The sequence below is a fragment of the Pleurodeles waltl genome, chromosome 9 (genome assembly GCF_031143425.1).
Source record: "Pleurodeles waltl isolate 20211129_DDA chromosome 9, aPleWal1.hap1.20221129, whole genome shotgun sequence".
NCBI classification, from domain to species: domain Eukaryota; kingdom Metazoa; phylum Chordata; class Amphibia; order Caudata; family Salamandridae; genus Pleurodeles; species Pleurodeles waltl.
Window position 1 is genome coordinate 1,182,028,379 of NC_090448.1, and position 14,509 is coordinate 1,182,042,887.

The window sequence follows — 14,509 nt, forward strand, 5'->3', positions numbered from 1 at the left end:
CACAGAGTGACAAAGGCACTCTCCCCATGTCGCCAGCAACATGTCTGGTGTGTGGCAGGCTGCTAAAATCAGTCAGCCTACACGGGTAGTCGGTTAAGGTTTCAGGGGGCACCTCTAAGATGCCCTCTGGGGTGTATTTTACAATAAAATGTACACTGGCATCACTGTGCATTTATTGTACTGAGAAGTTTGATACCAAACTTCCCAGTTTTCAGTGTAGCCATTATGGTGCTGTGGTGTTCGTGCATGACAGACTCCCAGACCATATACTCTTATGGCTACCCTGCACTTACAATCTCTAAGGTTTTGCTTAGACACTGTAGGGGCATAGTGCTCATGCACTTATACCCTCACCTATGGTATAGTGCACCCTGCCTTAGGGCTGTAAGGCCTGCTAGAGGGGTGACTTATCTATACCTGTAGGCAGTGTGAGGTTGGCATGGCACCCTGAGGGGAGTGCCATGTCGACTTAGTCATTTTCTCCCCACCAGCACACACAAGCTGGCAAGCAGTGTGTCTGTGCTGAGTGAGGGGTCCCCAGGGTGGCATAAGACATGCTGCAGCCCTTAGAGACCTTCCCTGGCATCAAGGGACTTACCTGGATGCCAGGGTTGTGCCTATTGTGGAGACAAAGGTACAGGTTAGGGAAAGAACACTGGTGCTGGGGCCTGGTTAGCAGGCCTCAGCACACTTTCAAATCATAACTTGGCATCAGCAAAGGCAAAAAGTCAGGGGGTAACCATGCCAAGGAGGTATTTCCTTACAACCGCCAAGCGGCCAGTCAATGCACTCTCCTCTCCCTTCACAGGCACTATTTTTTGGGGGTTTCATAGGGTGTGGCCAGCGGAGTAGGAGGTGGGGGCTTTGATTGGCACTGGTGGTGAGGCGGGGAGGTCTGTAGCCACACGGCGCTGAAACTGCACTGATATGCGTTGCCTTCTCACTCAGTCGACCCAGGAGTAGTACTAAGGGGCCACTGGCAGGAGGACGTGGTTGCAACTGGAGGCCAACTGTTGGTGGTGCAGCTTACAAGAGTGTCAGGGATCTCACTGGTTCAAGTCTCCCAGAGCCTTGGATTTTTAAATTCTGGTAAGCAGCAAGGGAGGAGGAAGCAGTTATAATAATTACTATTACATATGGGGGCATTAACACTTGCAAAACCCTCTTGTGGAACCTGTTTTCTGAAGGAGAAAGAATTGCTTATTACTTGTGTACTGAACTTTAACAGGAGGTTTGTTTTTCGATCTTAGAAGGTGGAGGAGGAGCATTAAAACTACTCATTTTTAAGCAACACCCAGGTCATATTTAATTATCTATTAATGCTCTCCCTGGGCTAGACATGAAGGAAAGGGAGATGGATGAAATCTAATGCTCTTCCTTCCATTTCTCACCATCCCAATGGAAACAAATGCAAAAACATCTGAATTGCACCAATTATAACTTTTGTCGAAAAAGTATTTAAAGCATTATGAAATTTTGCAGCACTGACAATGACAAGATAACATTTTCTCCCTAACAGGTGGAAGTTTGACAAGCCAGCAAGCAGAAAGGAAAAGGCAAAATCATTCAAAAGACTTCCTTGCTGACAAAAAGTTTGCCCAGCCAAGTTCATCCAAGGGGTGAACGAGATATAGTATATTTTGGTTAGAAGCCATCAGGGAAAATTTTCAAAAAAGATCTGCCTCCTAATAAATTGAAATTTAAGAGTTTTTTAAAAATATTCTAGAACTCTCAGGCACTGCGTATTTTTACCTACAGCTAGAAGGTTTTTTTTTAATGGCCAGACGAATGAACAAACAAAAGCTTTTATGACTCAGGACTGATCTGTGATATTCTTAAGTTGACAGAAGCAACATTATAAAAAATTGGTTTGATCCTTCAATCTGCTGTTGTGGCCCATCTTAAGAAGGTGGTTCTAAACTTTCATGCAGATCTGGTAGCTCACCATTAGAAAGTGCCATGGAGAGAAGGTAATAGCAGTTGTCACGCATTAGTTTCTCGTTTTTGTGGATGGAGATTCCATAAGAATAGTTGTTTCTAATTTGGGGGATACCACCCCTCACTTGGAATGCATTGAAAATGTTTATCATACAACCTTTCACTCCCATCTGGCACTAATCATAAAACAGCAGAATTTACCTTTAATACATAGAGGGGTGCACTCTCCTACCCAGGAATATTCATGGTTCTAGCTTAATGACAGGACAGCAAAACAGGATTTTAACCAGTTATGCATATGTACAGATTTTGTAATGTTCCTGGATACTTGATTGCAGGTGTGCTCAGACATCGATAGATGTATGGTGGAAGACAAGTAACCCTCTTGACGTAACTAAGGTAGACCATCTGATGGTCAGCTAAAAATGTCAACAATAGAAATGGTAAAGACCTGCCAAAAAATATAAAGTGAATAAAATGTGAGTGGGGATGGCTACTGACTTGTAAGGTGGAAGCAAGAACAAGGGTAGGATCAGTATTTTTACAAATGTGTATTTGTTAACCATTTCTCCTAACGTGATGCCACAACTATCGCTGATGGAGAAAGATCTAAGCACCCTTCCTGCAGAGAACCCTTTTTCAGTAGCTGTGTTAGCTGGGGTTTGTATTATGAACCTATATCATGCTCAGTCTGAGGAGGGGCTGAAGGGGCATAAGCAAATATATCATCACCAGAGCCACGTTTCAATGTTTTTCCACTGGTGTCTACGACAGAAGCTCCGAGCTCATTGTTAAAGCAATAGGGGATGACATGCTTGAGTCGTAGGCACCCAAAATAGTATTCCTACCCTTTGAAAACCTTTCAATGTGGTGCAAATGTGGCCCCAATTTATTAAATTATTGTGCCTAATGATCATTGTGGTCTTTTCTCCAACTTTATAGTTAAAGAATCGGTTCGCTTTATTTATTCTGATTTATAAAAAGAAATCCAGACAGTGTCCAGAGCTGGACCGTCCTCTGTTCCCGGTCTCCAGGTATGTTATCCACAGACTTCATACAAGACTTTCAGATGAAGCTCTAGGGAACCTGCCCAAGGTGCAATTAAACTTAACAACATCTGAGGATTTTATTCAAGAAGTCTCTCTGGAATAGTATATAGTATTAATTACCGAGGTGGCACTGGGTATAAAAATGCTGGATTTTATGCAGAAAAGCAGTGATTGGTAGCTCAAAGTTTCTAATTCTTGGTTTCTTTTAAGTGTAGAGCGCTTGAAGCAGAACTGAAAGCTAAGAAGAGACCATTAGAACTCAAAACACAAACTCACTTAAGTATAAAACATCTCTTTTTCTTAAGCAAGCGGGAAGAGTTGACTGAGGTAAGTGCCTCTCTGAAATATTCAAGCATTTTGAAGATTAGTGCACTGGAGTTTAGTAGCAAATCTAACTTGTCAAATTTTGACTGTATTGCTACAGGATAGATTACCTTTCTTCTCTCTGCAGTAGAGATGATCACAGACGTTTGGAGGTGCCACTCCAAGAGGAGTTTGTAATTGATGGAGCTCACCTCTCTGATGAAACCTACCTCTATGTTAATGGCCATTAGGGCAACGAAAGTGACCTCTGCAATGGGGACCAGCATTTTACCGGAGGTCCTTTTGAGAAACATTGTTAGTTGAGCTGTTTCTATGAATATGCCTATAGTAAAATAGATCTTCAAAAAGGGGGATAGAGGAGCCCCAGCAATTACTGCTTTAGCTCCATTTTAGATGCTATTTCAACTGAATTGTAAAATTGGCTTTGAGAAGTCTCTCCGCTAGAGGAATATGCAATAGTTCCACAGGAAAAAGCAGGATTTCAACAAAATTCCTCAACAATCTATAACTGTGTTACACTATGGTCTTTAACCTGAATTGCTATCCAATCGATAGTGCAGCTTTATTTCAGTTTTATACATTTTTGGGAAGCTTTTGATCATATATCTATCTCCACAGAATAGATTTGTTGGAAAGAAGAGAACTATGGGCATTCCTCCTGAGTAGTCAATATTCGAATGGCTGCAGAACGGTAATTGGGCTTAAGCCGTATTAGTGTGAACTCTTCAGTTTATACCCGTCAACCTCCCTTCCGTCTTTTTAGAAAACTCACTAATTTGTCACATAAAATGCCTTCAAGTGAAGTATGTTGTAATCGCAATGCTGCCAACAATGATTTGGAACTACGCTCAGAGGTCTGCAACGTAAATTAGTTGCTTTGGGTAAATACTTAAAAAGCGAGCTGGAACTGGAAATGTGAACATCAAAAGTATAATTCTTGCACCTAAAACGGAAACATTATAGAGGAGGTTAGAATGGGAGAAATCAGAACAGGTTGATACTTGCACATTAATAGATGTGATGCTCTCTTCTTCAATGAACAAGGATGATTTTTTTCCATTTATTAAAACAAGCGCTCGAACATCAGTCAACACCCTTCTTCGATGCTTGCTGTGGGGCGTTTGGGGAAAGTTATGCCACAGGCACTAAATAGGGTTGAATTATTGCCATTAGGTTCACAAGTGAACTGAGCCAACTGGGGTTGACATCTTAAAAAATTATGACAACTCACCCAGTGATACAGGTGCTCGGCCCAGAACTGGGTTTGAAGTCATTGGATTTGTTGGCAAAATCCTGATTCGGGAAATATTTTACCCAAATTATGGCCACTGAATCAAACAACAGTTCCTACACTTGATGCCGGGCTCTGAGACTGGTGCATTAGATCACACCATTCAAATTAATTGTTATTCAGCTTGTGGGACGAATCGATATCATGTCCCGCAAATTGTCTTCATTATTTCACTAGCTGAATTAATGATTTATTTCAGAGCTGCTGAGCAACAACCAACTGTGAACATGTTTTTTTTTTCAGATAACTATTCTAAAGATGGTGTGGTATTTTAGAAACTTTCCACTATATGCCAGGTCGCCCAGATAGGTAGCTGGCTCGTGACCCTTCCTTTAGGGGGTCTTTTAAATCCACTTTGGTATTTCCCAGAAACATCACTAAGTGTCAAAGTAATTAATGGTCAGCACACCAGAGGATTAAATGTATGAGAAGACATCGGTCATGTTTCATTAGACTGCCTCCTTTTATGCTTTCGCATAGAGCTTCTCTGTGTCCATTGTTATCAAAGTGTGACATTTAGTAATCAGGTGAAGCAATGCAACGTTTACCACAAATGTCTTCACTGGAAATAGCAGTTGGCCTTCCATAACTGTCAATGATACTGAAGAAATGAAATTAAGAACTGCTACACTGATTTACTGTACTATTTGATAATACTGTGTTTAAAGAAATGGGTTTTAAAAAGTAAACTAAATTTTGCATTAGCCATTAGTAATGACCATGAAGAAAGCCGCTCAATTATTAGGTGTTCTACCTGACCTTTGACTGAATGAAATGAGCAGATAATAAACACAAAAAGACAGCTTAAGTGGACACAAGGCCTCCTACATTTTGCTTGTGCATCTTCTAGTCCAGGGGAAGAGAGTGATGGGGAGAGAGACACTGCGCCTGCTTCTGAGTGATGGTGTGCATGTCTGCGACGTATAAGCACCGGCGAAGAAGCTCTAACGGGCTGTGTAGAAGATTGTCCTTAACCATCTTTGTTTGTATTTGCAGTGTCGCAATCTATGCAGCTCTGCATATGTTCATGCGTATGAAATCTATTTCAAGACCAGCATACATGGAGGTTGTGGCTCCGGCCGCTCCACACCGGAGGCTTCTACTTCCCAAGCATACCTGGATATTCTTTGGCACATTCTCTCCTTCGGTACCCGGGATGTGGGCGCCAATGTGTGGCTTGGGCTCCAGCCAGAAGGACGCGAGCCATCGGATGAAGATAACGCGACTGCTCAGGAAGGGCTCTTTGGTACAGTACACAGCCTCGTTGGTCTCTGCATCCTTCCTGATCATCACGTAATGGGGCTTCGGCCTCATCTGAGGAATCTCTGCAGGAAAACAAACAGGGGTGAAGGGAAAGAGCACCACATGCTCCTGAAGAAACACGCATCTCCGCTGGTGACCACAAATCATTCAAATGTTAGAACAAACAATCCTCCCGATTACCCAACCACTCTCTTTGAAAGAACAGGTGAAAAAGGACCAGAGAAGCAATTACAGGGCCGGCTATTCCGAGGAACATCCAAGGGTCGGGCTTTTCCCTCTCCCCTTTAGCCCTTCGCTAGCCTGGGGGGTGCACTGACTGTAAAGAAAGCCTTTCATGGACCATAACCTGAGATGCACCATCCATTGCTAAGCAACCAGGGAGTGATCACTGCACACACGTCTACATGTGTGGGACACCTGATGTGGACATTTGCCTCAAAGGACATCACCACTGTCTACGGAAGGCAAGTGGTTGCTTCAGAGACCTGGCCAGGAATCAATTCAGCCTATTCTCTTATTTCCTCCAAATCCTTGAAAAGTGACGCCAATGAAGGCGTAGGGCATGATGTGTAAGTAACATTTGCCCACCCTCAACCATGCAGTATCTTGCATGTACTCAGACATTCTAGTCACATGCAGTAATATTCATGTCTACTCTATCATGCAATGCATCAAACTTGCTCACAAAGTAGACTGGTAGTGTGCCCGCCCACTGAGCCACGTGGTCTCTCACTGTCATGCTAGATACCCAACAGGCATGCCAACCCTCCGCTACATTCTCTGTCTCATATCCTTTCACCGACAAGCTGCTATGGTGCAGCATGAATGCCTCTCCTCACACCAAAGGGATCTCATTGCAATCTGCAGAAGTCCTCTTCATGTGCAGGGCCGGATGCAACAATCCTACATCTCATTCACAATCAGGAACCTACTAGACACGGGTGAATCACATCTCGGTGCTCATTCATACTCAGTGTTGAACAATTGTTAGGGCCATGCTAAGGGAGCCGCGTCCACTCTTAGGCATGCTGTGCCTCAAACCACTCTTATCGAGGGAAGGGGACATGATTTCAGGTCCTTTTACATGGCTCTCGCCTATAGTCATTCTCTTTGTTCCTTCCTAACCGCTTAGGTCATTTACTTTACTCTCCTGCTTCAGTGCTTTAAGGCAGGTGAAAGGTGACATAAGCACTATGGAGATCACCTATATACCTCCCTCTCCCCCAGATTCTCCTTCCCTCTCCCCTGGTCCCCCCATCCTGTTACCCTCCGATCTATGCACTATACCAACAATGAACATATTTCCTCCTATGCCACTGTCTTAGTCACTTTCTCACATGTGCGGCGTGCTCAGGGACACACAGATTGCAGACGTTGGACAGGCCGCGGCTTGTCCTTACCAGACCCATGGCTCTACAAGGTGAAAGTGATGGGCTGCGCTTACCTGAAGAGTGTTAAAGGGCCTGAAAGTGGTCGAGTGCACAGTTATCCAGGCAAAGATGGCGGGGTCTGCTTCACTAACAAAGTATTATACAGGCTTAAAAAGGTGGATTATGCTTATCAAACAGTCGCACAGGGTAAAGCGAGTCCACATCCCAAGCACGAGCTCACACAGGCTGTTCAGGTTTGAAGGGCGGAGCAGACTTACCTAGCACAGGGCTATACAGACTGGTCTCTTTGCAGATGGTGGAGAAAATGTAAGGCAAGTAATATTTCTTAAACTGCGAGAAGAGGAATGAAAAGCCGTTCTCCTGCTTATCCTTGTTCCTCCACTCCAAGCTCCTCACCTGAAACAGAAGGTGCAGTTACTTTCTTCATTTGCCTCTGAGAGCAAGACCTCTACCTATAAAGTCAATTAGTAACCGACAAGTAATGAGTGCAGAGTCTGCTCTTCCCTACCTCAGGGAGCTCCACAAAACCTGGCTCCTTAGCATTTCAGAACAGAATGAAGGTCTAGAAGTTAATGTCCTTTCCCAATTACCATTAATAAAAATTTAATTTAATTTGTGTATTTATTTTTCTTTTCTACAGTCTTGTATTCAATCTGTATTAAATAAAAAATGTCTTTATCAGAGACTAGTCAAAGTGTAGATTACTGGCCCTGGTCCGCAAAGTGTTCTTTACGCGTCCTACTCCTGCAAACCTAGGCGCAAGTCACAGCTACGCCAAGTGAGAGACAACTATTCAAAGAACAAGCGCTGCAAAGAGAAAAGATGATCATTTATCAGGTGGCAGCTCAAGACTGCATCAAACCAAACTGGGCCCAAGTTCCACTGGTGCAGAAGGGATTGTGCTTGTTTTACGTGAAATAATAGGGAAGTGAATAATCGCTGTGTGTGTACTTGGGTTTGTGGCTACTAGCTAGAAGGCAAGCATCTTACTTGCGAAGGAGATTACAGTGACAATGAGAGAATGTTAGACGACAACAAGCCTGAGCTCTCGTAGCTACCTTACCACAAGGAGCAGTCTCCACTGTGGAGTTATAGTTAAGTGACAGTTTTCACAGAACGGGCACATGTGATGAATCGGCACAAATTTGTCCCCAAAAAAATGTTCATTCCCCTCCGCTCCTTCATGGAAAGATTCAGGGCGATCCCTCAAGTAGGGGCAAGAAACATGGGAGTGGGGGGATGAAGAGGGGTGAATCCCAAAACATTCATTTCTCATGTTATTTCTCAAAGGAAACTTTGCTCTTTGATAAACAAAAAAACTAAACAAAAAACAGCTGAATACAATTACACCAAATTTGGCAGAAAGTTAGAACTTTACTCAAAAGCGTTATTTGATGTAAATCAGTTCAGACATTTTTAAGAAATCGGCATTCAAAGAGGTTCTCTGGGTAATCATGAATGGGTTAAAAAACAAAAACTAGGCATATCTGGCCGGTTGGTCCCCAGAAGTTCAGCAGCACTGAGAATGTAATCTGATTGGCCAAGGGAGCTTTTTCCTTTGTCTGTCATTTCGGTACCATTGGACCAAGAGCTCTGAGTGGCTGGCCACAGCCCAAAGAAAAATATCGGAGTCTCCATTATAGGACAGAACTTGTTTGAAAAAGTAGTACTAGAGGGCAGAGTATGGATACCTCGAGCCCCTATCACATTTTGGCAGAGATGGACCCATACGCCCACCCGCTACATGGGCCCAATGTTCTTATTCTCATACTGCAGTACTCTTACGGGGCCCAGCACAGCCGGCGCTACGGTACCGTGCAAGCTTCTTCAGGAGAAGCTTCCGCAGTTCTTCCGGTACCGCAGTGGTGTTTGAGCACTGATACCACAAGAGTACCTTGTTATATCTGAAAATGTAAAAGTAAAAATAATAGCTAATGAAATGCGGGTTGTGAGGCTTTGTTCACAGAGGATTAGATGCAGGTCCTGGCCCACCCCAGGTCCCACAGCCACACGCCATGCGCAGAAGCAGGGGGGCTTTGTGTCTGCAGGTGGATGGCTGCAAAGCATGGCTGGAGGCCGAGGCTTCTGGCCAACACATACTGTGCACGGCCGACAACTGCTAATTACCCCACAACTTAAGGCACACATGATAGCTTTGATAATATCAATGTAATACTTGCAGTAGCATTTTTGATGACAAAACTGTGCATGGCGGGGGCGCAATTTCTAGTTACCTTAGGGCACGAGCTATAGTTACTTGAGATAACTAACTGTAGTAGGTACATTTCTATGGTTTTGTAGGTTTAGAATATGAGCCGAACTATAAAGTCCCCATAACCTTTGTTGTTGTTTTTTTTAGTGAATATATATAAAAGACTTCTTCGAAGGAAAACAACTTGTAACACTCCGAGCCCAACACTAGATGGCGGGATGTGCACAGCATGTGCATCTGCAGCTACACATGCCATCAAACATATGGAAAATGTCACTTACCCAGTGTACATCTGTTCGTGGCATTAGTCGCTGCAGATTCACATGCTGTGCACATCCCTCCATCTGGTGTTGGGCTCGGAGTGTTACAAGTTGTTTTTCTTCGAAGAAGTCTTTTTGAGTCACGAGACCGAGGGACTCCTCCCATTTTGTCTCCATTGCGCATGGGCGTCGACTCCATCTTAGATTGTTTTCCCCGCAGAGGGTGAGGTAGGAGTTGTGTATGCTAGTAATAGTGCCCATGCAATGGAGTGAATACGTATGTACATAATGAAGTTTAAAGTAATATATTTACAAATTTACAAATGTTCAAGATCAACTTCTAAACGGCTACAGGCTCCCGGGGAGGCGGGTGGGCGCATGTGAATCTGCAGCGACTAATGCCACGAACAGATGTACACTGGGTAAGTGACATTTTCCGTTCGATGGCATGTGTAGCTGCAGATACACATGCTGTGCATAGACTAGTAAGCAGTTATCTCCCCAAAAGCGGTGGTTCAGCCTGTAGGAGTTGAAGTAGTTTGAAACAATGTTCGTAGTACAGCTTGACCTACTGTGGCCTGTTGTGCCGTTAACACATCTACACAGTAGTGCTTGGTAAATGTATGAGGCGTAGACCATGTGGCTGCCTTACATATTTCGGTCATTGGAATATTTCCTAGAAAGGCCATGGTAGCACCTTTCTTTCTGGTTGAGTGTGCCTTTGGTGTAATAGGCAGTTCTCTTTTAGCTTTAAGATAACAGGTTTGAATGCACCTAACTATCCATCTAGCAATGCCTTGTTTAGAAATTGGATTTCCTGTATGAGGTTTTTGGAAAGCAATAAAGAGTTGTTTTGTTTTTCGAATTAGTTTTGTCCTGTCAATGTAGTACATTAGCGCTCTTTTGATGTCTAATGTATGCAGTGCTCTTTCAGCTACAGAATCTGGCTGTGGGAAGAACACTGGTAATTCTACCGTTTGATTCAAGTGGAACGGTGAGATTACTTTTGGTAAAAATTTTGGATTTGTCAGTAGAACTACTTTATTTTTGTGTATTTGAATAAATGGTTCTTGAATGGTAAATGCTTGAATTTCACTCACTCTTCTTAGAGATGTGATGGCAATTAAAAATGCAACTTTCCATGTTAAGTATTGCATTTCACAAGAGTGCATGGGCTCAAACGGTGGACCCATGAGTCGTGTTAAGACAATGTTGAGGTTCCATGAAGGAACTGGTGGTGTTCTTGGTGGTATAATGAAAATGTCACTTACCCAGTGTACATCTGTTCGTGGCATCAGTCGCAGTAGATTCGCATGTTCTGCAATAGCTCGCCATCTGGTGTTGGGCCGGAGTGTTACAAGTTGTTTTTCTTCGAAGAAGTCTTTCGAGTCACGGGACCGAGTGACTCCTCCTTTTGTCTCCATTGCGCATGGGCGTCGACTCCATCTTCGATTGTTTTTCCACGCAGAGGGTGAGGTAGGAGTTGAATTGTAGTAATAGTGCCCATGCAATGGAGTGACTAAGTATGCACCTATTTAAGGTTGAGATGATACATATATAAATAATTGAAGGTAACTTCCAAACTGCTACAGGCTCCCGGGGAGGCGGGTGGGCACATGCGAATCTACTGCGACTGATGCCACGAACAGATGTACACTGGGTAAGTGACATTTTCAGTTCGATGGCATCTGTCGCTGTAGATACGCATGTTCTGCATAGACTAGTAAGCAGTTATTTCCCCAAAAGCGGTGGATCAGCCTGTAGGAGTGGAAGTAGTTTGAAATAATGTCCTTAATACGGCTTGACCTACTGTGGCTTGTTGTGCGGATAACACGTCTACACAGTAGTGCTTGGTGAATGTGTGAGGCGTAGACCATGTGGCTGCCTTACATATTTCTTGCATTGGGATGTTTCCTAGAAAGGCCATGGTAGCACCTTTCTTTCTGGTTGAGTGTGCCCTTGGTGTAATGGGCAGCTGTCGTTTAGCTTTAAGGTAGCAGATTTGGATGCATTTAACTATCCATCTGGCTATACCTTGTTTTGAAATTGGGTTTCCTGCATGAGGTTTTTGAAATGCAATAAAGAGTTGTTTAGTCTTTCTGATGTTCTTTGTTCTGTCAATGTAATACATTAATGCTCTTTTGACATCTAATGTGTGTAGTGCCCTTTCAGCTACGGTATCTGGCTGTGGAAAGAACACTGGAAGTTCCACTGTTTGATTTAGATGGAACGGTGAAATAACCTTTGGCAAAAATTTAGGATTGGTCCTTAGGACAACTTTATTTTTGTGTAGTTGTATAAAAGGTTCCTGTATAGTAAACGCCTGAATCTCGCTTACTCTTCTCAGGGAAGTAATGGCGATGAGAAATGCCACCTTCCAGGTTAGGAACTGTATATCGCAGGAGTGCATGGGTTCAAAAGGTGGACCCATAAGTCTAGTTAGGACAACATTTAGGTTCCATGAAGGAACAGGTAGTGTTCTTGGTGGTATAATTCTCCTAAGGCCCTCCATGAATGCTTTAATGACTGGTATTCTATATAGGGAAGTTGAATAGGTAGTCTGCAGGTATGCAGATATTGCTGCAAGGTGAATCTTAATGGAAGAGAAAGCTAGGTTAGATTTTTGTAAGTGAAGCAAGTAACCCACTACATGTTCTGGAGTTGTGTGTAATGGTTGTATTTGATTAATATGGCAGTAGCAAACAAACCTCTTCCATTTACTTGCATAGCAGTGCCTGGTGGATGGCCTTCTTGCTTGTTTTATGACTTCCATACATTCTTGGGTAAGTTGTAAGTGCCCGAATTCTAGGATTTCAGGAGCCAGATTGCTAGATTCAGCGATGCTGGATCTGGGTGTCTGATCTTTTGGTTGTGCTGTGTTAACAGATCTGGCCTGTTGGGCAATTTGATGCAGGGTACCACTGATAGGTCTAGCAGCGTTGTGTACCAGGGTTGCCTTGCCCAAGTTGGTGCTATCAATATGAGTTTGAGTTTGCTTTGACTGAGTTTGTTTACCAGGTAAGGAAGGAGAGGGAGAGGAGGAAAAGCGTAAGCAAATATCCCTGACCAGTTCATCCATAGGGCATTGCCTTGGGATTGTTTGTGTGGGTACCTGGATGCGAAGTTTTGGCATTTTGCGTTCTCCCTTGTCGCAAACAAGTCTATCTGAGGTGTTCCCCAGAGTTTGAAATAAGTGTTCAGAATTTGGGGGTGAATTTCCCATTCGTGGACCTGTTGGTGATCTCGAGAGAGATTGTCTGCGAGTTGATTTTGTATCCCTGGTATAAACTGTGCAATTAGGCGAATTTGGTTGTGAATTGCCCAATGCCAAATTTTTTGTGCTAGCAGGCTTAACTGCGTGGAGTGCGTCCCTCCCTGCTTGTTTAGATAATACATTGTTGTCATGTTGTCTGTTTTGACGAGAATGTATTTGTGAACTATTATTGGTTGGAAAGCTTTTAGTGCTTGAAAAACTGCTAGAAGTTCTAGGTGATTGATATGCAGTTTTGTTTGGTGTACGTTCCATTGTCCTTGTATGCTGTGTTGATCGAGGTGTGCTCCCCACCCTGTCATGGAAGCATCTGTTGTTATTACGTATTGTGGCACTGGGTCTTGGAAAGGCCGCCCCTTGTTTAAATTTATGTTGTTCCACCACAGAAGCGAGAGGTAAGTTTGGCGGTCTATTAACACCAGATCTAGAAGGTGACCCTGTGCTTGAGACCACTGTGATGCTAGGCATTGTTGTAAGGGCCTCATGTGCAGTCTTGCGTTTGGGACAATGGCTATGCATGATGACATCATGCCTAGGAGTTGTAATACCATCTTTGCCTGTATCTTTTGTGTTGGATACATGCGTTGTATGATGGTGTTGAAATTTTGAATTCTTTGTGGACTTGGAGTGGCTACTCCCTTTGATGTGTCTATTATGGCTCCCAGGTATTGTTGTACCTTGCGTGGCAGAATTTTGGATTTTGTGAAATTGACGGTGAACCCGAGTTTGAAGAGGGTTTGTATGATGTGATTTGTGTGATTTGAGCACTGTATGAACGAATGGGCCTTGATTAGCCAGTCGTCCAAATATGGGAACACATGTATTTGCTGCCTTCTTATGTGTGCAGCGACTACCGCTAGACATTTGGTAAAGACTCTTGGTGCGGTTGTTAATCCGAAAGGCAGTACCTTGAATTGGTAATGTATTCCTTTGAATACAAACCTTAGGTATTTCCTGTGCGATGGGTGTATTGGTATATGGAAATAAGCATCCTTGAGGTCTAAAGTTGCCATGTAGTCGTGTAGTTTTAGCAATGGCAATACTTCTTGTAGTGTGACCATGTGGAAGTGGTCTGATTTGATGAAAGTGTTCACTACTCTGAGGTCTAGGATTGGTCTCAGCGTTTTGTCCTTCTTTGGTATCAGAAAGTACAGTGAGTAAACTCCTGTGTTTATTTGTGTGTTTGGCACTAATTCGATTGCATTCTTTTGCAATAGTGCCTGCACTTCTATCTCCAGGAGATTGGAATGGTGTGTTGTTAAATTTTGTGCTTTTGGTGGTATGTTTGGAGGGAATTGTAGAAATTCTATGCAATAACCATGTTGGATAATTGCTAGAACCCAAGTGTCTGTAGTGATTTCCTCCCATGCTTTGTAATAATGACCTATTCTTCCCCCCACTGGTGTTGTGTGGAGGGGGTGAGTGACATGTGAGTCATTGTTTAGTAGTAGGGGTTTTGGGGCTTTGAAATCTCCCTCTATTTCTAGGGAATTGCCCTCCTCTATATTGT

At 43.3% G+C, this 14,509-nt stretch overlaps 1 protein-coding gene across 7 annotated transcripts in view; it reads right to left on the reverse strand.

The window, feature by feature from the left end:
- RALGAPA1 (Ral GTPase activating protein catalytic subunit alpha 1) overlaps nt 1–14,509 on the reverse strand; it is a 623,631-nt gene that overhangs the window by 500,000 nt on the left and 109,122 nt on the right. For all 7 annotated transcript variants that reach the window (XM_069209127.1, XM_069209123.1, XM_069209128.1 and 4 more), the window contains exons 8-9: nt 7,514–7,652; nt 5,719–5,927 (exon numbers count right to left, since the gene is read on the reverse strand). In XM_069209127.1, coding sequence (XP_069065228.1) covers nt 5,719–5,927; nt 7,514–7,652 — 348 coding nt within the window. The remainder of the gene's footprint in view (nt 1–5,718; nt 5,928–7,513; nt 7,653–14,509) is intronic.